Source organism: Pelecanus crispus, chromosome 2, assembly GCF_030463565.1.
Source record: "Pelecanus crispus isolate bPelCri1 chromosome 2, bPelCri1.pri, whole genome shotgun sequence".
Lineage (NCBI taxonomy): Eukaryota > Metazoa > Chordata > Aves > Pelecaniformes > Pelecanidae > Pelecanus > Pelecanus crispus.
The window spans coordinates 70,125,084-70,148,015 of record NC_134644.1 but is presented as its reverse complement, the minus strand read 5'-3'; the positions used below and the strand labels follow the sequence as shown (position 1 = coordinate 70,148,015).

The 22,932-nt window shown below is 43.9% G+C and overlaps 2 protein-coding genes and 1 pseudogene across 3 annotated transcripts; all 3 read right to left on the bottom strand.

Moving 5' to 3' along the window:
* Window positions 1-302: 302 nt before the first annotated feature.
* Window positions 303-3,940, bottom strand: LOC104025837 (putative 2-ketogluconate reductase). The gene is made up of 5 exons (XM_009488627.2): window positions 3,559-3,940; window positions 2,429-2,600; window positions 1,506-1,684; window positions 854-950; window positions 303-471 (listed from the first exon to the last, which is right to left on the bottom strand). The coding sequence occupies exons 1-5, from the start codon at window positions 3,938-3,940 to the stop codon at window positions 303-305; spliced, it is 999 nt and encodes a 332-aa protein (XP_009486902.1).
* A 6,156-nt stretch (window positions 3,941-10,096) lies between these two features.
* On the bottom strand, window positions 10,097-12,253 carry LOC142592875 (glyoxylate/hydroxypyruvate reductase B-like; annotated as a pseudogene).
* Window positions 12,254-13,908: 1,655 nt separating this feature from the next.
* On the bottom strand, window positions 13,909-22,169 carry LOC104033789 (putative 2-ketogluconate reductase). Of its 2 annotated transcripts, none has more exons than XM_075705513.1 (6): window positions 22,138-22,169; window positions 18,229-18,613; window positions 16,802-16,973; window positions 15,283-15,461; window positions 14,649-14,745; window positions 13,909-14,248 (listed from the first exon to the last, which is right to left on the bottom strand). In XM_075705513.1, exons 2-6 carry the CDS (start codon window positions 18,608-18,610, stop codon window positions 14,092-14,094), a joined length of 987 nt encoding a protein of 328 aa, XP_075561628.1. In that variant the 5' UTR covers window positions 18,611-18,613; window positions 22,138-22,169; the 3' UTR covers window positions 13,909-14,091. The 2 variants fall into 2 exon arrangements, with proteins under 2 accessions (XP_075561628.1, XP_075561627.1); XM_075705512.1 differs by lacking the exon at window positions 22,138-22,169 and adding an exon at window positions 20,812-21,012.
* Window positions 22,170-22,932: the final 763 nt, after the last annotated feature.

Below are 22,932 nucleotides of genomic sequence, written 5' to 3'. Positions count from 1 at the left end.
ACGATTTAAACGTCCTTCAATTCGGTGTTAACATCGATGGGCAATTTTAAGAGGATGCAAGCAACATAAATTACACTGATGCAAGACTATGGACTTTTTCATTGAGTTTTTCAATATGGAGTTTTTCACCGAGGTTCATGACAAAGTACTGCAGTTTTCAACACAGAATCACTTTTGGTTATCTAAATAAATTAAACCCATGCATTATACATATTATCTGTATAACACACACGGGATAATTACATGAAGAGTGATCAAATAACTGTTTCCTTGCACCAGGACAAACACTAATGGCATTAACATTAAATGCAGGCCGCTTTACAGAATACTTCATTAGGGATAGGAAGACCTGTAAGACCCGCTTGTATGCTCTCCGTCATGTTTTCCATCATAAGGCGGCGTGTCTTTTTGGTGGCACTTCCAATGTGAGGAGTTACTATAACATTCTTCAGCTTTAACAAAGGGTGATCCCTGGGAAAGGAAAAGAAATACTGAGCTACTCACTCACAGAACATTCATCTGTGATTTCATCACCTGAAGGGAAACATTTAAAATAATAATTAAAAATAAAAACTAATTGCATGACCCAAGCATACGCAGAGGAGTTCAAACTGCTGCCTAGCTTGCAGGTTTTTTATGCAACAAATCCTCCAAATGACTCGGTGCGAATTTTGTTTGGCTAGGACGGAAGGACTGGGGACATCGTTTCAGCAGGACTAGCGCATGATTCTATGATATACATCATGTACTCCTACTAACAAGATTATATAGCTTCTCACGTGCTCACAGACTTGTACTCAGTTTGAACCACACACATACACTCATTTATATTTAACTTAAATACATGTCCTACCTTGGCAAAGGTTCAGGATATGTCACATCCAGAGCAGCTGCCTTAATAACTTTGTTTTGAAGGGCTTCCACCAAAGCATCCTGATCCACAACCAGACCTGGGTTACAGTAAGAAGGATACTCTTATTTTCATATTCCGTACTGTTCTCTCACCATCCTTTTGGGCATGGTGATCAAGCAAATGGCAGGGCTAGCAACGTTCACAAACCAGAAGCAGCAGCAGAGAGAGGGGGGTGAAGCGGGAGGAGGAAGCTTGGGTACGTGCATCAGAGCTGGACAGTCAGGAATTTTAAGAGGCAGTATGTAGCACCATAAAACAAAGTATAATGCCAGACTTCAGAGTGGGCTGTGTCACCCTGATGTATGGTAGCAACAACACTGTACTAAGTAAATAAAAAGCGTAAGTAGGAGATTATACAACTACACACGGGCTTCTAACACTCCAAGCTCACTAACATTTGAGAGACCTACTTGCTCATAATTAAGGAAAGGCTTAAATGTTCTGCTCAGACATGACCACCGACATCTAAATAAGCTAGTAAACAGAGAATTTACTGCAGATTCCAGAGTGACAGACTCTATCAGGGTTGGGTTTTCCCTGGACTTTTTATGCCAGCAAACCAGAATGCAGTTTTGTTTATTCTGCACCCTACCTCTGCTGATATTAATGAGAGTAGCTGTGGGTTTCATCAGCTCCAGCTCCCTCTTCCCAATCAGTTTGTGTGTCTGTGGAGTCAGATTCACAGACAGCAACACAAAATCTGACTGCTGGAGCAAATCATCTATCTTCCTACAGTAAACAGCTCCGACGGCACTTTCTTCTTCCTTGTTTCTGAGGGGAAAAACCCAAAATTAAACTCCAGTAGGAAGCAACAAGAAAAAGTTCAAATCACCATTGGAGAAAAGGTTTCTTAATTGTTTTCTTCGCTCTGTAGTGCAAAGCAGTTAGCCAGTTATCTGAATGAAACTTAGTAAAGAAAAATGTTAAGCTGTTTCCCACAATACCAAGTGCACTATATACAAACGTGCAGTACTATACCTGTGGGGATGGAAAGTAAGAAATGAGTATCATGTAAATGCACTGAATAAATAATAAAATAAATGCATTTGTGTCACAGCTTCTGGTTGTAACGGGGATTCTTTTCCAACCCAAAAGCAAGACTGATATTGGACCTGAATTCCCCTCCCTGTGAAAAGTAACTCGTCTGAAAACTACTGAAGAAACCCACAAGACACGGCAGGGGTTAAATCTTCAGAAATCTGTGCCAGCAGCAGTCTGCTTGCTCTGTGTGATGCCGCAGCAGGGCTGGTCTCCAGCTCCCCTCAGCCCCGGTCTGGCCTCCACCCTGCCTTACCACCACGAGCTCACCTGATGATTTGGACTTTTGGGTGAACCTGGCCACGATCTGTGGCCCTCACTGCTTCCTGGCACAATATTTAATAACAATAGTGCAGCAAGCACATTGTCCTATCCTAACACGGGGAGAACAGGAGATCAGTTTGACGGTGAAATGTACGAATGATGTTTAAAAGCAGTGACAAAATAGACTTTCCATGGAGCTGCAACCAGCTTTACCTCTGATTCCTGTTGTGGTACAAAATCTTCATTTCAAAGGCTTTGGCTCTCTCAGCCACTTTGTAGCCAACAGTGCCCATTCCCACGATCCCCAGGGTCGCCCCAGAAACCTCAGCCCCCAGCCAGTCAGCGGGGAAATACTCCGTGTCAGGGGAGACTGCCATCTGATAGCCTTGGAGGAGGGAAAAGAAGGAAAAAATTACATGTAAAGGATGTGCTGGCATCTGGTTACTTTTTTTCCACTTTTTATCATAAGACAAGGCAGAAGCAGAGGAGCAATAACATAATATTATTGTGTTTCTGGACAAGAAGTGAATAACAGTGCACTGTCCACATGACATCTGACATTCATTTCTTGCTTGGGACAGAAACATATCCAGCCCCTCTTTGGCAGACAAGGAAGATAAGGCCAAAGCAGCAACCTCCCTTCAATGTACATCACGCATCTGCCCACCATCTCTCTGCCTGCAGAACGGATTATTGCACCATTGAAATGCACCTCAGCAACACAGCTTCTTACTCATGGTGGTTTGTCAGCAGGGCTTACGAAACTGGCAGTGCCACGGGTGTCACCTGTATTGTAAATACTGAATGGTGCAACTGATGAATCAGTTGTAGTATCGTCAAGACTTTCAGTAAGGCCGAAATATGATTCCTGGCTATCTTGCAGATACACCAAAGCTGGCAGGGAAAAGAAACACAGCGCATGGTGGACAGATGTCTGGAGAGCTTGTTTGTAATGGCTCAGATGCATGTCAGCTTGGCAAAGACAGGTTTCAAGCCTCCTTGAAAATACATCCTTTTAATCCCCTTTTGTTAAAACTTGAAAAGCAAGACTGCAGTGAACAACTAGAATGAGTAAGTGACTACGGGCTGAGGGAGAAGAGGCCTGAATTTAGGGCTATCTGAAGAAGGAACACATCTACTTGCTGATACACTTGTTTGGAAATGGTATGCGCTGCATGCAAGTTCTTGTCAACATGACAGATTTGTCTCAACTTTTTCCTCATCCCTGTATTTTCCTGTATTTCTGCTTTTAAGCTTACCTTTGCATCAGCACATATTCTCTAACTGCACATTTTGAGGAGTCACCTTTCCTACAAAAAGACTGAAACCATTTCAGTTATTACCTTCCACGAGTCTCCTGGAAGATGCCAGCATCAAAGCCACCCCAAAGTCTGCAGTGTCAGTGGAAACAACAAATGGAGTGTTGGACACTTTCACACCATAGCTGGAGAGGAGGTTCAGGTCCAGATGATCTATTCCCACTCCAGAGCTTGCAACTATCTTCAAGTTAGACAAGCTCTGGAGCAGGTCTTCATTAATAACTGGTTTGTGATACCACATATAAATAGCTCTGATCTTTTTGCTGAGAAATTTTTTGTTTTCAAGATACTCATTCATGGTGATGAGATGAAAATGTTTCTCCAGAAATTCAACATGGTCTTCATATACTCCATGCTTCCCTCCTATACAGTCAATTAGCACATAAGGCAGTTCCTGACCCTCCATGTCCTACAAAAGCAATGAGAGACCAAAAGGACATATCCTTAAGTGACCTGTTATACCTTTTTTAAAAAACAGGAATTGATTGGCTCCATTCATTACATGCTGTTTTCCCTCTTGATGACAGAGTTGGCTGAAGATACTCAGTCCCACATGCAGAACTTTTCTTGCGTTCTTCCTATGTTATTCAGAAGGATGATCAACTTTTACATAATCTTGTTGATAAGAGAAGAAAACACTGTTTCTGGCATACCAGCTACGTTAACACTTAAACAAAGGAGCTACCAGGTGTTACTCCTGTTCAATATTCAATATTTAAAGGCCAAAGTCTTGATAATTTAAGAATGCGGCCATGTGAGTGGAAAGGTATCTTTTAGCCCCCAAGTTCTGCCTTTGATTGCCACCTGCACAAGCGTATTAAGTAATTAGCACGAATAAGCTTATCTCAGGAACAGTCTTGTTTAATATAACACAGCTATTTGTCAGCTGTAAACTTTGGAGTTATCATTTTACTTCCTGCACACCAGTTTACCTTTTTTTATCCCTCGGTCGCCTTCGGCGTCCTGACAACCCTTCGCTGCGCCGAGTCTGGAAAGAATCGAGCCTATTATCTCAGGTTAAAGACAAGAGACCCGCACGCTGCCCCTCGGCCGCTGAGGGGACGCAGCCGCAGCGCCAGGAAAGCCAAACACGCGTGGGGCCCCACGCCAGCGGGCACTACTTCGTTCCCGGCTGAGCACAGAGAGGACCCCCAGCTCCAGGGCTGCCGAAACAAGGCGCCACTGCTCTCGCACCCCCTGCTCGGCAAGGACCGGCTCCCCCCTCTCCTCCCCCAAATCCCCAGCCGCCGGAGCGCGGTGCCATGGCTGGGTTTCCAGGCTTAGGCGGGCTGAGCCCTCGCTGAAGGCGTTCGCGGTTGTCCCGGCGAGCCTGCGGGTGGGACTGCAGATGGGAAGGAGCTGGGCCGGCGGCCGCGGGGCTCGGTCCGCTCCTGGAGGACGGCACGGAACGGGCGAGATCCCCCTCCCGCTCCCGCTCCCGCTCCCAGCCAGGGCGGGCGGGGCGCGGAGACCCCCGGGAGACCCCGGTGCCCCGCACGCCCGCTCCTACCGCGCCTACCGCCGACCTCCCGTCGAGTCGCGGCCGGGGCTGCGGCGGGGGCGAGGCGCGGAGGACCCCCCGGGGGGCGGCGGGCAGCCGCGGCCGCCGCCCCCGCCCCTGCCCCGGCCCGGCCCGGCCCGGCCCGGCCCGGCCCGGCCCGCGGCGCCGCACGCAGCGCTCACCCGGCCCGGCCCCGCTCGCCGCCGCCGCGCCGTGGGAGGGCGAGGGCCAGGGCCAGGCCAGGGCCAGGGCCAGGGCGGAGCGGGGCCGCCCAAGCTGGCACGGCGCCGGCCGCCCAAGCTGGCGCTGTCCGTCCGTCCGTCCATCCGCCCGCCCGCGCCCCGCCGCCCGTGGAGGTGCTGCCGCGGGCCGGTGGTTGGGGGGGGGGGAGGAGAGGAGGTGCCGGGGCGGCGGGAGGTGTACCCCAAACCCCTCGGGGGAGCCGAGAGAGAGCAGCAGGCGCTCACGAAGAGCTGCATGTTTTTAAAAGTGTATCTGCGCTGTTAGTAATTACGAAGTAATCAGGATTTTGCATGAACGTCACGCACGCCGTTCTTTCTGTGCTTGAATACCAGCTAGGGTCTGGTCTCTGTTGGTCATTGCGCTATTCGCACGCGAGTTAACGTGGCACCAAGAGTTGTCTCTGACCAGCAGAGTGCCAGATCTCATTGCACGCATGAAGGTCTTGTCCAACCTAAATGACTCTGAGAATACCCTCAAAACCGCCCTTGGAGAGCTAAGCAACCGGGCCGGGCTCAGGTGCTCAGTCGCTGCGGCTGGTACCCCAGCTACAGGCAGTCCTGTGCCTGTCCCAGCCGAGAAACGCCTGAAAATTTTCCTGACAAGGTTACTTCGACTGTAAATCCCTGGTGATGGAGGCTGCCAAGTACAGCTTCAGTGCTGTGTTCACTCAGCCTGTGCTGGAGCGATTCCCCTTGCTGTGCAGGTGCTCAGCAGACACCCGAGAGGTGCCCAGCTTCTCCGGGGAGAACAGCTCGGGAGCTGGGAAAACACTGCTGCTGCTGGCACTGGGGTTCTCCCTCCTCCCACCCTACGAAATAACCAGCAATTGCGTGCTGCTGTGTCTCTCCTGACTACAGTCGTGCTTTGCAAAAGAATGGATTACAAAATTGTGTCTTCCTGAATTCTACCAAACACATTTTGATATGCTGCGCATTAAGGTGGTTAAGTTCAACACCAAATCCTCTACAAAATGACTAACAAAAAGATAAAGTATGACAAAGTGTTGTAATAATTATACAAAACCATACATTGTTCTTGTTATCCTGGTGATGATTTCTGAGTTTCATTTGCTTACATGGATTTCAAGTTCAGACAGTTAAACTTTAAAGCAAAAACTCATTAACTAGTGAGATGGAGTTGCAGCATATGAACTGGACTCTTAGTTAAGTCTACTTGAATTTTCTTCTTTAAAAAAAAAAAACAACAAACCCTAAAACCTTTCCACATTCCCTGTTTCATATCAGCTGCTTCCAAGTTTGCTGCTAAGACATAATGGGTGATCTTTTAACTTACTGCTTGTATTGCAATACCTGAGATCAAAGGACCATTGTAAAGTCCCTCTCACAGACACAAGTCATTCTAGCTATGGATTGAGGAAGGAGGTCTACCACTTTTGAGTACTGAAGGTGAAAAAAAACTTTGGTAGGACAACACAGTAGTTTTTCCCTTTGTATAGCAAATCAACAAATTTGACTGAACAAAATGAAAGAGTAATTAGTCAGAGGAGCCCCCAAAATAATAGTCAAAGGAATGTTACTCTTTTTTAAGCAAAAATCCAGGACACGCATATCAAAAGCACAGAAAATGGGTTTGTTATCTGGTTAGATGTGGAGAGAATCAGATGGCTTCAAAGTTTTTTTGTGTAACTCAAACATCTAATTTTCAAGTTATGGTTCAGGAGAAGATACATCTGTATAGCAACATACATGACAGAAGAGGTCAGGAATTCATTTATATTTTGAGTGAGTGAAGAGCTGTTTGAATTACTAGGACACAGAATGTCACAGAAAGTGGAGTGTGGGCACCAACCAAACAACGGTTACCATAAGCTAAGTCTGATTAAGGTAAAACAAGATGAGAGTGTTGCACCAGTGCACTACCATGTTCTAAGTAGATTTAATTTGTAGAGTACCTTAAAGACCTCCATGTAGTGTCTTAAGCTGAATTACATAGTGTTGCAGTGTGCTGTTAGTTTTCTGTTATAGAAAGGGATGTGTTACTACCAGCATTGTGACAAAGTTCTCTGAAATTAATGAGGTCTGTGAATATGGGGAGAGAAGTATTGCACAGTCTGTAAACTAATTCCCATTATTAAATATTGCCATTGGTGTACCTGTAGTACTGCAGGGCGAGCTGATGCCTGCAGTGTTAATAAGGTGCTTGCATAATAATTGTTTCTTAGGATTAGACTTTTGAAGTATTGCATTAGCCTAGAAGACTTTTGTGTGATGTCATGTAATACATTTCCCTGTTGGGATGTATAGACTAGCTTAAGCATGAAACTGGATAAGGACATACATTTCCCATGTCTACGTTACGTGTTATAAAGCAGTATTAATATGTGACCAGGATTCATAGGACAAAAAAAGCAGAGGTGGGAAATCTATATTCATGAGTTTGTTGTTTCAGGCAAGGCCAGCTCGAGCGATGCATTTATTGGCACTGACTCTAAACCATCGTAAAGTGCTATCACTAACCTATCTGCTTGCCACAGGTAAGGCCAGCTTTCCCAGTAGACTACTGTAGCAGCACTTAATGCCAGATCACATACTGCTGTCAGTACTTGACATTTGACATGCCTGTCAAAATGTTTCAAACAAATCTGAATCAATGGAGTGAACTGTAATGAATCATCTCTTTGCTCATGTGGCCACTGCATTTTTTTGATGCATTTTTAGTAACTGTATAATTTGATCCAAGCTTTCCAAGCACAATCTGAGTAGAATAGCAGAGATGGGAAACAGCATCTAGTAAGCACAGGAAGGTTTCCTGAACTGTATGTCAGTTAATTTGGTACCTTCAATAAATATTTATGGATTAAGGAAAGGCAGGAAACAAAGCGCTATTTTTGCAATGTAATTTGAAAAGAGAGGTAGTTGCTTCCCAAATACATTTTGGGAAGCTGTCCTTCAAGTGATGATTTCCGGTCTGTGGAATGCCAAGTCATTAGGTGTTGTGAGTCAACCCATCACTCCAGTGACTGACAGGTATCCTGTTGTCTAGTGCTGTGTCTTCCTGTCTAAAGCACCCCACTGGCAGGGAGCACTTCTGTAACTAATCAGCTCAGATTCTTGAAATATCTGCAAATGTAGAAGTAAAACTCCAAGCAAATGCCAAGCATGTTCTGTTGTTTTATGAAGAAGCGAAGTACTGTATCAGATTTTATGCCTGCTTCATGTCTGGAGAAAAGTTTGCATGTGCAAAACCTTGTGTGTTTTTTCCAGTTTCAGGATATTGATCTAATAAAAGGTATTTTTTCTCTCTGGTATTTTAGCTTCTTGTAGCTCTGTTTTCAGCTCTGTAATTTATTGCTTAGCCTTTTATTTTGAAAGAATAAACTTATTTTTGTCAAGGTTATACAGGTGACTGTGAAAGGCATACTGGGTGCCTGTGCCTCAAGAACAGGGAGGTACCTGGGACACTCGTGAAATTCTTGCCAGCCAACTTGCTGTTCCTGAAAAGCTGCAATGTCTTGTTTCTCTGAGCTGCAAGAGTTGGTACTGCCATCATATGTTAAACTGGTGGAAGGAGGTGTCTTTTGACAAGCACCAGTGACAACCTTCTGCAAGAAAAAGGAAGTGGAAATGGCTCGGTAAAATGCATGAGACTACAGGCAAAATCCTAGCTGCACTAAATGGCAACTTTCTTATAAATTTTACTGATAGATTAAATAATCATATTATTCATAAAGTCATACTATATAATGAAATGCATAGCACTGCCACTTTGAGTTCTGTATTGGTTTATTTGTCTTTTGGACTTGTATTAAGAAAAAAAGAGTACATAAAGACAACTGAGAGGACAGTAAACTGTTTCCTGCAAAGCTTTAGTGAGATGGATGAGCATTCTTCTATTTAAAGAGATCCTTTTCCTGTGGAATTTGAATGATTAATTGTAATATAGGTGCTATTTCTAGTGGAGGAAAACCATGGGATTTTTATTTTTTCTATAATAATGGCAGTCACAAAAACAATTTGCCAAAGTATTTTTTTTCTCTTTACAATACTGAAGCTCCCTGTTATATTTTGTCTCAAATATAATTATTCTTGCAAATGTCCAGAAGCAGTGATACAAAGGAAAACTTATAGATTTGGATTTTAATGCTGCATGTGTTTTTATAGACTTTTGTGTTCCCACTAATGGCGCTGGAGGCTTAGAGGGCTCCAAGTGTTCTTCCAAGTATTTGCACAAAGTTGAAAATCTGGAGGTAGACTGCACATAGATTTGGTATTACAAACATAGTGGCATGTTCATCTTGAAGGCTAATTTTCCTTAGTGCTAGTACTTCAAATTGTCTTCTAAAATCCAGTCTGCTTTGAAGAAGTAATTCTGAGTATGTTTCTGAAAACTGACTTTTGCCTCAACATTTTGTATCTCAGGAGCTAGTTTAAATGGAGACTTCCATATGGAAAACCAATAGTATTTGTAGCCAGGTAGCTTGCTTTGTTGTTTTTGATAGCTAATAGAATGGGAACAAAGTGAATTATGTAATCTAAAATGTCATTTTCTTTAGGACTAGGGAGCCTAGCAAGAACTGTAAGTGCATTAGCAAGGAGAAGTAGTTTTTCCCACAGCCACTTAAAACCTTCATGCATCTATCTATGGTTGGAAGTGAAAAGGAATGTATTCCTCCACTTTGCAAGGAAATTAAAATATAAAAGCTGTTTCTTAATGACATGTGAAACCCAGCCAGAGCTTTCTGTGCCCACTTGGAATAGATTTCTCTTAACAGGGAAAATATAAGAATAAAAACGTTTAGAGCGGATGAGGGGAAAAAGAAGAATAAAAGGAGAGCTGTGATATCCTTGTGCACATCAGCTAGGGTATGCAGAGACAATCACTGGGTATGGGGACACCATTAAGAGCTGCTAGTATGTTTTCAACTGCTTCCTCTGTTATCACATAGGTGGCCTTGTCTGTTTTAATGCTGAGGTGAGGCGTTATAATGACGTTCTTTACTTTTAACAATGTATGATCTCTGGAAGAAAGTAAAAAAGAGATAGTTAAGTTACCTACTGTTGTTCATCCAAATAAAAAGGAGGACTCCTCTTTGGCTTTTGCACTGTATTTAAACACAAAGTTAATTTAATATAACTTTACAAGTCCCACTTACATCCACAGAACCTGATCACCTGTGTTCAAGTAATTTTGGACATTAAAAGGACATGTTAAGAGTTTATACCATGCTTTGTCCGGAAGCAGACTTTTGCCATTAGGCAGCAATTTGAACTACGTCAGAAGAGAGGATTAAGCCCTTCTGACACATTAACCCTACAAAATGGTCTGAGCTGTAGTTATGCGACTCAGATAATGGACAGTGATGTCCTGGCACACAGACATAACAAGACCAAACTCACCCTAACCCAAAATGCAGCCAGCACAGTTAACTCCATGAGGCACCATTCTGGTAGAGGTGTCCTTTTACAGAAGCTAAGTAGCCTCTGGGCCCAAGAGATCTGCAGTACTTCAGCCTTGTATTGGGGAAACAAGCCTGCTGGGAGGGAAACCTCGGGGCAATGCAGCAGGTCTAAGAAGGGGTGACTCAAGCAGCTTCCACCCATTCATGGCAAGTTGCACCTTCAGATAAAGCAATTTGTAAGTGAAGCACTGCTGCAGCTTCAAATGGTGATTCTGTGGAAGGGGTTTAATGCTCCCCACGGCACACAAGCCCCCTCCTGCTGCTTCCTGGCGCCCAGGTTTCCCTTTGGCTTGTTATCAGATGCAACATCTGGGCTGCATCCCATTCGTATTCATGGCACTTTTACACAAACCTCCACCCCAGGGGCAGGTGGGGCTGCTTCTGCCAGACCCCTGCCTGCTGCAGGGATGCCCCCTGCCTCCGGCAAGGCTCACGCGTCCTTTCTGAGAAATAAGGAGAGATGGCAACCTGGGCAGTGGTTCCGGGTAGGTGACATCCAAAGCTGCAGCCTGATGACACCAGTCTGCAGAGCTGTCACCAGGACTCTTGGTCAACTACTGCACCTGTTTTGCAACAAAAGTGTCTCTGAGTGCCATTTGCAGGTAATGATCTGAGAGTGAAAAGAGAACAGAAGGGGCGAGAGGGGAATTTTCGCCAGTAACACTGCAGAGTTTGGAAGCACCAGATGATGGTTTTGCTATTTAGAATAAGAACATGTTTCCTGTTCACCTCTGCCACTCTCCTTGGAAAGAAAAGTTCAACTTCTTTAAAAATCACTACTTGGTAATTTCCATAATTATCTGTTAAAACTGCAAAATTTTGGAAAGTTCTACAACACAGAAAATAAACTTATATGCACAGAAACACCACCTGAATGTGATTAGATTCTGCTCAAGTATTTTCAACCCAGGCTGGTGACCTGTGAATAATAAACTCATATGATTTTATTTATACCTGGTTGAAATATATATTATGTATGTTTGTGTATAGTGTAATAATTTAGATATATTTATGATATATGAAATATATGAAAATACCAATTATTCTATTTGCCAACACAACGTATCTAGATTTTCACATTTTATGTGAAACTATGTGCACTACAGGTAACTCCAGGAAAAGCCAAGTTAATGGTAGGTAAATCTTGCATGATTTTTAGAAGCCACAAAAGAATTGAGATATAACCTTCCACTAGTCTTCTACCAGATGCCAGCAGCAAAACCATCCCAGTATCTGCTGTACTGCTAGAAACAGCACGTGGAGCATTAGTCATCTTCACACCAAAACTAGCTACAGGTTTCAGGTCCAGGTGATCTGTCCCTACTCCTGAATTTGCAATCACTTTCCAAGTTTGGCAGGCTCTGAAGGCGCTCTTGGTCAATGACTGATTTGTGATACCACAGATAAACCATTTGGACCTTTTTTAATCATATGCTTTCTGTTTTCATGGTGATGAGGTACAAATGTTTCTTCAGGAATGCCATGTGGCCATGCAGTATCCCACGTATGCCACCGATTTCATTTACCAAAAGCCCAGGTAGCTCTCCTCCTCCCATGATCTGCGCAAAGAAGAAAGATACAAAGCGTCAGAAGACACACACATAATTATTTCCAGACATTTTAAAGAATAATCACTTTCATGTCCTATTTAATGACATCTATGACAAGAGATCTTATAAACCACATATTTAGATAGGGAGGTAAACAAACCAAGACAAGAAAGCAGCTCTTTTAAGTATACTACCAACTATACACACACATGCACGCACGCACACACACAGAAGTATTCACATCATCAAGCCTGAACAAGGTCTGTCCCTCATGGTCTGTAAGGTTTCATATCACTGCCACCAAGGTCATAACGCATAATTATTTCTCATTAATTACTTAGTTTCAGACCATCAGTAGTCTGATAATAATATCTTAGTAAATATCTCAAACAATAAATCTCTGTCCCTACCCTGAAATCACAAATTACCATGTCTAAGTAGTTTAGAAAAATGTTGGACCAAATGTAGTTCATGAAAATAAATTGCACAGCTTCAACATGAACTTTGAGTTACCAGGTTAATTTTTAAATGCCTCATTGCAGAGATTTTTGCAGCCTCCTGTCTTGAAGAGACACCAGTGACTTCTTAACTGCAGTGCCTTCTCCTGAGGCTATTATAAGTTAACAAAATAATAGATGCTTGGGCAAGTGTTTTCCAAGAAGGACTTATGCATTCAAATTAAAGCATGTGGGTTTTTTGCAGGAATCACTGACCATCTGTTTGTGGTTCCTGGAGGGTCTGTGAATTGACAGTGCTTTTTTTTTTCTTTAATAGACTATTTACAGCTACCATTGATTTTCCGTAGGAATTTTGCGAAGAGCTGCGGGGAGAGCAGTTTGAGGACTGAAGATCCTGGAATCCCCTATAGCAATACTTGCTGTTGTCTTGTTAGTCATATTTCACTATTAACATCTGAATGTCTAACTCTTGGTCTGTCTACACTACCTGTGCTAAAACTTCATTTTACCATCCCTTCAAGAAGCCTGACCATATTGCACAATAATGGAAAGGCTTCCAGATTTTATGGAGGTGACAAACCTTTTACTAAATTTTCTGACTTTGTTGCATGCTCATAGGAAAGAGAATGTAAGAAAAAGCTTGGCCCTGGGCTGGAAGTTAGGACTGATCACTAATTTTGCTTTAGGCTGTGCCTTCACCCACGTGATTTCAGTGGAAGACCTACCATTGTTTCATGGCCAGTCAAGATAAAAGCATCATTTTTGTCTGCATGGTGGAACTAAATCTCTTGCAGTTTACTTGGTTTTCAAAGGATCCCCTCAGGAAAATCAAAGATACTTTTTCAGTGATTTGCTTTGCTTTGCTTTAACATGTAGATGAAGCAGAGCTCTTCTTACATTACAAAACCTTAGGCCTACGATCATTTCAAAGGAGTCTGCTTTCTTCAGTGTTTTGATATAAAAACAGAATATTGCAATATTGGCTGAAAAGTGTTTCAGGATACAGTCAAATTTCTGCAGGGAATTAATGCTCAATTCACCTTTCATATATTTGAGAGTGTTACACAATCTGCTTGGTATACTTGCTTATCATTATGTAGCAGCAAGTACTGGAAACAGAACACAGGTATTCATTGAAATAATGGACTGAAGATACCAAAGTGCATAACTGCTCAGTTTAAAATCTTCAAACAAATGCCTTTTATTAGTTCCACTTTATTTTTCAGAATTGTAAATAAGTACAGATCAAGTCTAGTGAGATAACAGCTTTGCAGTATCATGACAACAAGAGTAGTGCAGGAACAGGTTGGTTTTTTTTTAAAGTGGTACTGTAAGAAATAGTGCCTTCCCATACATATGAGATTTAGTGATATCATCTGGCACACATCATTTGGGAAACACTTCACTGGGAATGGGTTGGCCATTGAGAACAGCCAGCATATTTGCTATTGCTTCTTCTGCCATCATACGGCTAGCTCGGACTGTTGCAGTTCCAATGTGAGGGGTTATGATGATGTTATTTAATTTTAATAAAGGATGATCTCTGTAAGAAACAGAAAAAACAGAATGTATTACACAGGGAATTTACTCTGCAGCTACCCCATGCTAGTTATTAAGAACTGAACCTCAGGAAACAGCAATGGCATGTTGAGATAAAAGGGCCACAAGCACAGAACCAGCAGAAAGCTGTGGGAAGTTTGCTTACCCGTTTCTTCTTCCTCTCTATTGGCCTTATTGCCTTGCTTGCCAGTTAGGCTGGCAAAGAACTGACAGACGTGGGAAAGGCGAACAGTTTGTCATTTGTTTATGATTGTGTGAGACAGGCTGAGGTTTTGCCCTTAAACAGTGAGAAAGACTCCCCATGGAGATCAAGATTATGAGCGCACTTTTGAACACAGTTTAAAACATTTCAGATTACTAGAATGGAAAACAGGTTTCTGTACCTTGGTAGAGGCTCAGGGTATGTCACGTCCAGAGCGGCAGCCCTAATAACCTTATTCTGGAGAGCTTCTACCAATGCATCCTGATCAATAACTGCACCTGCATTGAAATGAAATCTTGCTATCGTGACATGTTATTGAACACATTTTTACCTGGGAGTGGGGAAAGGTCTCAAGGGGCTAGTGAGAAAAATTACAGGATCTTCATCTTGTTAGAAAGTAGAATGTCTTTCTAAAAACCATTAACCAATCAAAACAGAGATTTTATTTATTAATCTTTAATTAGAGAAGGATTATGGTCCACTGCATAAGGCTTTTCCTGGGACATGACCAGTTTTAGTCTTTTCCTCATTTTGACACTGACTTCCTGTATTATTATAGACAAATCATTTAATCTCTTCAATCTTTCCACTCTTTTATCTCTGATTTGTTTACTGAAACTATAATCTCTCTCTTACATGCTTGTTCAGTGCCAACAGATCTGTAATCCCATGTGAGGTTTCTTTTCTATGCAGCTGTTCCAAATGAAACTTATGTTTTTCCTTGTACCTTGTATCATCATTGGTGATGATAAACCTTTCAGTTATTTCCACTAACTAACTGTGGAGCCACAAACAGTGCTTTTAGACCATCCTACCTCTGCTGATGTTTATAAGAGTAGCTGTGGGTTTCATCAGCCCCAGTTCCTTTTTCCCAATCAGTCTGTGAGTCTCAGGAGTCAGGTTCACAACCAACATAACAAAGTCAGATTGCTGCAGCAAGTCTTCCATCTTCTCACAGTAGTGGGCACCAACTGCCTCTTCCTCCTCCTTTCTTCTGAAGGAAAAATGCACACCCCCCAAATTGACACAACTATTTCTAACTGGCTTTAACAATCAATCAACCCTAGGAGGGATCTGGAACAGCACAGAGATTGAGAAGTTTGAGGACAAGGTAAAGGAAAAGACATTGATAGGTACGGATGGTGGAGGGGAGGAGGGAAGGATGTGGGCTAGAGGGAGCAAGAGGCTACAGGAGTGTCGGGACACTGAAGGAGTGATGTATATGTGAAAGCGAAGCACATAGGTGATATTAGGTATAGGAGGTTGGGGATGCAGTCAGACCCCATTCTTCTCTCCTGCGTCTATGCCAATCCCTGTAGAGTCTCTCCTTGCCTGACATGTGAGTTAGGACTTGGGGTGGAAAAGGAATGAAGGGGAAGTCTGAAAGAAAGGGAACTATAAAACTAAGAGAAGTAAAGACCCTTGTCATTGGTGCCAGTGTGATGAATGATCTGGCTGGGCTGAGGAGAGTGGTGACTGGCTGGGTGGGCCAGGGATGCTGCCAGAAGCCTGAAGAACAGTCTGGCAAACAGGGGACACAAGGAGGGCACAAGGCCTCGTTTGCTTGGACAACATCTTCAGAAAGGTTACACGGCCCTTGTTCCAAACTGCTAGTAGCTAACCAGGACAGAGTGAGTGCAGGAGGTGAGGGGGAGCTGCTTCCCGAGGGGAGTAGTAGGGAGCCAAAGCAAGGAAGTGGCTTTGTAACTTCTGCTGCTTGTAACTGCCACAAGTGCCTAGCATTGTGCAATTTGGTATACTACTTACATAGAAATTTTTTAGCATAACTTGCCTAGCATTAGTAGCTAAATTTGCTGAAGCCTTAGGCTGCAAGCTGTGAACTCTCACCTAGATATACTGAATTTTTACCTAGTCAAGTAAAAGAAGGCCCCAGAGCTGGTTCAAGCCAGAAGATAAGGAAGCTACATTCATTAACAGAAGCTGCAACCTTAGAGATAAGAAACGGCCCATCTAGAGACAATGAAAGGACCCAGTGAAGAACAGGAAGACCCCAGACCGTAATATTACTACTGGCCCAAACTGTCGCATGAGGGGTGGGGAAATTAGATTGTAAAGGTATAATTGCCCAGGGATTTCTTTGTTCAAGGTCCCTCTTTGCAGGCACCCAGCTTGAGTGTAGTGCTATGAATAAAAAGCACTTTATAGAAGAATCTCTTTTCAGCTTGTCGATTCAACAGAAACCTAGCATCAAACCCTGTTATGGTGGCTGGTATGCGTAATTTCCATAACACTAGGAAGATAAGGGACACAGCAGAGCTGTGGTTTCCATCACTGCCCCCTAAACAATTGCATGCAGATACCAGATGTTCTTACCTCCGGTTCCTGTTATGGTACAGGATCCTCATGTCGAAGGCTCTGGCTCTCTGAGCCACTTTGTAGCCAATGCTGCCCATCCCGATGATCCCAAGTGTCGCTCTGGTTACTTCCACTCCCAGCCAGTCAACAGCAAAATACTTCGTGTCTGGAGAAACCGCAATCTGGCAGCCTGAATGTAAATATATGCTAAATGGGTACAAACCAACTATAAACGTAGTTTGGGGGGATAGAAAAAGTTTCTCACCATCACAGCAGTGGGGCTCTGCAGCACCCTTTACAAAACATCCTTGCTAATTTTGACCAGTTTGTAGAAGGGCCTGGATGGTGCCGTTCCCTGCAACAGCCAGGGCTGGAGTCAGTAACATGGGGGGCTTCCAGGCACGTACTGTGCTGGGAGGAATGGCTCCTCAGGGAAGTAACTCTTCCATGGCTGGAGTATTTTCTTGGAAGTTCAAAAATAGCTTCTTTGACACTTACCACCCCGCAAGCATTGACTTCACTTCTTTTCAGCTGGGGTAAATCTCACCATTTGTCTCCTGGATCACAACCCAAAGCAGCCCCACTGCTTGAGTCAGGGTGAAGACTGCAAATTCCAGCTCAGCCAGGGATCTCTATGAGCTTTTATACAAAGAACTTGAGGTCCAGCAAGATGCAAAGTGAGAAAACATCATGGGGAAAGAGGTGTTATTTCATGCTCAGAGGTGGAGCAGCGGTGACAGAAACACTATGAGTCGCTGAAGACAGAGGCCACTTCTTGTGATAGTCTCTACTGACACCTTCCTTCCCCTGAAAGGCATTGCGTACCAAGGGCATGAGGGGAAAGGACCTACCTTTAAGGACACAGACTAATGTTAGTGGTACAGTTTGGAATAACTTTGTCAAAAGGATTATCAGCTCTTTCAATAATAATGCTGATGCTCTTCTGGAAATACAACATATTGGTTTAGACAAACTCTGCAGAAGCAGGAAAAAAATGAAGAGTTATACTAATTACTGCTCTAGAGATGGGGACATCGCCACTAATGCTTTGTACTTTCCTGTAGCTCCTAACACTTGTTCCAAGGGGAAATGGAGAAGTGGTGACATTTGATTTGGGTGCATTTTGTATTCAGTTTTCACAGCTATAAACAGCCCACCCAGTGAACAGCCAGAGGAGAATTAAGCCCCAGACATTATTCCAAACAGGACATCACAAGTGACTTTAAGCGCATAATTGAGACAAAGGCCTTATTCTTGTCAACATTGCCTTAAAAAGAAGCAGTACATAGGAAAAGCAGAGTCCTCAGAATGAAAATGGAGTCCTCAGAAATTTATTTTCCCTGTAAAAGTATCCCAAATACTGATTTGGACAGATCACCTGTATCATAATAAAAGTGAGATATAGCAAAGAAGTAGCTAAGATCCAGGAAAATTTAAAACATTACCTTCCACTAGTCTTCTGGCAGAGGCCAGCATCAAGGCTATTCCTATGTCTGCTGTTGGGTCCGCCACGGCATGTGGAGTGTTGGTCACTTTTACGCCAAAGTTAGAAATCATTTTCAAGTCTAAGTGATCTACTCCAACCCCAAAGTTTCCAATTACCTTTAAATTAGGCAGGCTTTCTAGAAGCTCCTGGTCAATATTTGGCCTGCACTCAAGCACGAAAACAGATTGGATTTTTTTGCTCATTTCTTTTTTGTTTTCAAGAAATTCCTTCATGGTGATAAGGCGGAAGTGTTCCTTCAAAAGTGCTGCAAGGTTTTCTAGCACACCATGAGTTCCTCCTACATCCAGAACCAAAACGCCTGGCAACTCTTCTTCTGCCATGACCTGCAACAGGGAAATAGAAGAAATACTCCTTTGTTTAGGAGAACACCCTTAAAGGAGTGATGCTGTAGTGATCAGCTAGTGATCAGGAAACTGATGGAACTCAATACTGCTTTTAATGATACAGAATAAATCAACCCACAGTCACTTGGTACTGGTGTGGTACATTAGACAGCTTCCCAGTATTTTCACTAAGTGCTGATTTAGACTATAACACCAAGGAATATCCACCCCCTTAGATCTAAACCCAGTCCTACAAGGTGTTCTTCTCAAATAGTTTCATTTTAGCCCTGAATCAATATTGATTTCACACAAATCTGGTAGCTTCTCAACCTTATTCACAAATTCATTTCTATAAGCAGTGGTGTGAAAGAGAGGCTGCTAGAAAGTTAATCAAAGTTTCTTGCCTGTTGATTATGGTTGGTGAAGCCGCAGGTAGTGTCGGGAGGCACTGAGGCTCAGATGGGTCTGACAAACATCTGTCAGGAATGGTTTAGGTCTAACAAATTTGCATGACGAAGGGCTGTCCTTGGACAGCTGCTACACCACTTGTCTTCAGTGTTTTAAACATCCAGATCTGTACTTGAACTTACCTCCCACAAAATTTAGCACGCCCACGCCTATATGCTGAACCAGCGGGGAAGAGCACTAGAGGTGATACTGTATGTCCCACTGACACCACAGTCCTTTATACTAGAACTTTTCCCCTGCCCAGACAGTTTTGAGCCCAGTCCTCTCTGCAACACCCATGCAAATGTACTGTATCCTGCAATAATAGAGGGGCTCCACAGACAGCCACACACCTAATTAAAGGCAGCCCTTATTGACAAAAATGGCAGCTGAAGATTTGCTGCATGTCTTAACAACATTCATGTCTAATTTCCTACAGTCCTGTTTGCTGCGCTCTACTCGCTTTAGGTCTCTATCCTATACTGTGTCCTAGACCTGGGTCCAGGAAACCTGACATTGTGCTAACTGAATCAGAACAATTTTCCACAGCAGTATGCTGATTTATTCTGGGCACACAGTGCTGGGTAGAGATTTCCTGCTGCTTCAGTCCTCTCAAACAAGCTTCCAGTGACTAACCAGAATTCAAACCTGTGACAAAAGGGCATCAATGCAGACTGGAAGTTTCCATCAAACCGTATTTACCCTTCTCCTGAGCAAACTCAGGTTTACCCTAACTATATGCTTACAATCTCGACACCAGTAATATGTCTTTATCCTGGCCCTGACCTGCATTTCTGCCTTAGCTCCAGTCTGCTGCTGTACATGGGCTAGAAGGGGCCTCCCTGTTGCGACAGGTCTGCAGTTCACCACGAAAAGTGTCTCTGACAACGCTAACTGGTTCTGAACAGCAGCAAATAAAGCAATGAGATGAATAGTGCAACCATATTGCAAAGGAATACCGCGTTCTTAAATATATTTAATCTATTTCTTGCCAACTGAAGTATTTTGAACTCTGCCAGCCCTGTATGGTTGTGAAAATTGTGCAAATTTCCCCAGCTGTAGTCTGTATATTTCCTAGAGTATCACACAACATGACCTTAGAAGGATAAACTAGATTCGCCCTCCAGAACGAATGATGCATAGAATAAAAGACAAGATTTGATGTCATATTGTGACAGTGTTGTCCAGCTTCTTGATGATCAGAACCTGCTGCTCCTGCAGCAACTTACTCAGACAGGATGGCAACTAAACCTTATGCTGTTAAGTGACGGGAAACTGGGCACCAGATATGATCACCTGACTGGCAAATGCCAGTAAGGCAACACTGTATTACACCATTTGCTTTCATCACCACTTCCTCCTCCATTACAATACACCACTCACGAAGGTCAGAGGCAGACCCACGTTCATTTTAGAAGCACTTGCTGAACTTCACAAGCAGAATGGTGATCCATGAGGAAGGCACAGTGCACTGCAGAGAGAGCTGGTTTAGCTTTAAACAAACCAGCCGATGCACTAGGAACAGGCTAGTCGCATGTAATTAATCTTTTCATTAGCATGGATGTGCTGAGTCTGCCACAATTTCAGCCACGTTTGATGCGCATGTGAACCATTCATAGACTGCAGCTTTGGTTCAAGAACTGGGGCTCTGCTAGTATCACGAACCATCTTTAAAAAATTATATGGATAGCAGTAGACTAAAAACACTTAAAGGAACCTTGCAGACGGGAGGGGGCCATCCAGATACCAACCTTGGTCTGAGGAGCACTTATTGTTCGTCCTCCAGCACTACTTGGGCACGTCTTGTACCTCTGTCTGTAATCCACACTTCCCCTGTGACAGCGATGTCCATGAGAAGCAATAGCTGGATGAATAAATTTATAAGCCAAATTGGGCTGGCCAGACATCAAGGAAATAGGTTTTAACAGACTGAATGCTTTGCTCCTGAACATAATTATTCAGATATCGGATGTCTTGTCCAAGTGTGCTAAATGTAACACCTGTTAAGGATATGACAATTCTGGTTTTGGACTAGTGTCATCTGCACTATCACTAACTGTCTTTTTATTTTTTGTAAAGCTGTCTCTCCTCACGTTTTCTATTTACATAAGATGATTCCATGTATGCATGCATATATAATCAAATATAACTGATAACAATATATGTGTACTGATAAGTTCCAGTCCCCGCATTGCAGAGAAAACTGTGAAAATATGATTCAGATTCAGACAAGTGGGCATATAAACAGATACCACGTGTAAGCATTAACTTCAGTGTCACTATTTTTCTAAGCTGGCCTTATTTCTTTGATGGAGCTTGACTCACTGTCTTGGTTTCGGCTGGGACAGAGTTAATTTTCTTCCTAGTAGCTGGCATAGTGCTGTGTTTTCGGTTTAGTATGAGAAGAATGCTGATAACACACCGATGTTTTAGTTGTTGCTGAGTACTGCTTATGCTAGTCAAGGACTTTTCAGCTTCCCATGCTCTGCCAGGTGCACAACAAACTGGGAGGGGGCACAGCCAGAATAGTTGATCCAAACTGACCAAAGGGCTATTCCATACCATGTGACATCATGCTCAGTATATAAACTGTGGGGGGTTGGCCGGGGAGCAGTGATCGCTGCTCGGGAACTGTCTGGGTATTGGTCGGTGGGTGGTGAGCAAGTGCATTGTGCATCACTTGCTTTGTATATTATTATTATTATTATTATCATTATTATATTGTTATTATTATCATTACTATTTCACTTTATTTCAATTATTAAACTGTTCTTATGTCAACCCAGGAGTGTTTCTCACTCTTACTGCTCCGATTCTCTCCCCCATCCCATCGGGGTAGGGGGAGTGAGCGAGCGGCTGCGTGGTACTTAGTTGCTGGCTGGGGCTAAACCACGGCACTCACTACTTACTTGCAGATTTGCTGACTGGCACTGCCGTATCACTTCGGATTTAGCCCAATCGTAGCGAAATAAACCTACCTCATTTCTCCTACCTCTCTTTTAAATGCAAGTTAATAGCATGCGTAATCCAGAGTAAATTCCTCCCGCCAACCTCTCTATAGAAGAAAACGAGATTACCTGAACAACGACCAAAGGGTTAACCTGGCCGGGCTTCCTGCTGCCGCTCTTTCCCTGGCAGCTCGATCCGACGGCGGCTGGAGGGGCCGGCAGCGCACACCCCCGCTCCCGCCCCCCGCAGCCCCCGCCCCGGCCCCGCAGCTGCCCCCGCCCTGCCCCGCCTCAGCTCCCGCCCTGCCCCGGCTCCCGGCCGCCGGGGTGCGGGGAGGTCCCCGGTGAAGCCGCTGAGCGCTGCCAGCGAAGCTGCGGCCAGGCCCGGCTGCGGTCCGGCGGGCGGGGGATCACGCCCGCTTCTGGGGGGACAGCTGCAGCCAGGGAGCTCTGGTCTGAAACGGGGGCAGACCGCCTTCCTCTCCTCCCGCCCTCCCGGCACTGAATTTTCTCAAAAGGAGATACTGCAAAGCGAGGACTTCGGTGATGCTTGGAGAGCTCCGCTGCGGTGGGGCAAAGTAACTTGGAACAAATTCACACTGCTGTTCCAGGACTGTTCCCCACAGCCCTAGCTCAAGCTTGCGTGGATTCTTTTTGTAGTGGAAAATACGCTTTCCTCCCCGTCTGCTGCGAGCTAACCTTTTAAATGAGCGTACAGTGTAGAATAATATACGTGCCTTTCAAGAAGCAAAAAGATCAGCCTGGGATGCCCTATCTCAATGGCCAGCTCAACACTGAAATGTCCGGGCTTCGTTGCCCATCGCTTTGACAGAAATGTTTACCCAGTGTCTTCAAGTACCAGCATTTTGGCTACGAGAGCTGAGAGAGCGTAATGGTACCAAAGCGGGACTGCTGCCAGGGGCT

Coding starts and splice junctions, on each gene's coding strand:
- LOC104025837 (XM_009488627.2), bottom strand. CDS start 3,940: ATGGAGGGTCAGGAACTGCCTTATGTGCTAATTGACTGTATAGGAGGG. Junction 1,685..2,428: donor TACCACAACAGGAATCAGAG/GTAAAGCTGGTT, acceptor TTTTCCCCTCAG/AAACAAGGAAGAAGAAAGTG. Junction 951..1,505: donor TCTCATTAATATCAGCAGAG/GTAGGGTGCAGA, acceptor ACTGTAACCCAG/GTCTGGTTGTGGATCAGGAT.
- LOC104033789 (XM_075705512.1), bottom strand. CDS start 21,012: ATGTTCAGGAGCAAAGCATTCAGTCTGTTAAAACCTATTTCCTTGATG. Junction 15,462..16,801: donor TACCATAACAGGAACCGGAG/GTAAGAACATCT, acceptor TTTTTCCTTCAG/AAGAAAGGAGGAGGAAGAGG. Junction 14,249..14,648: donor TACCCTGAGCCTCTACCAAG/GTACAGAAACCT, acceptor TGTTTCTTACAG/AGATCATCCTTTATTAAAAT.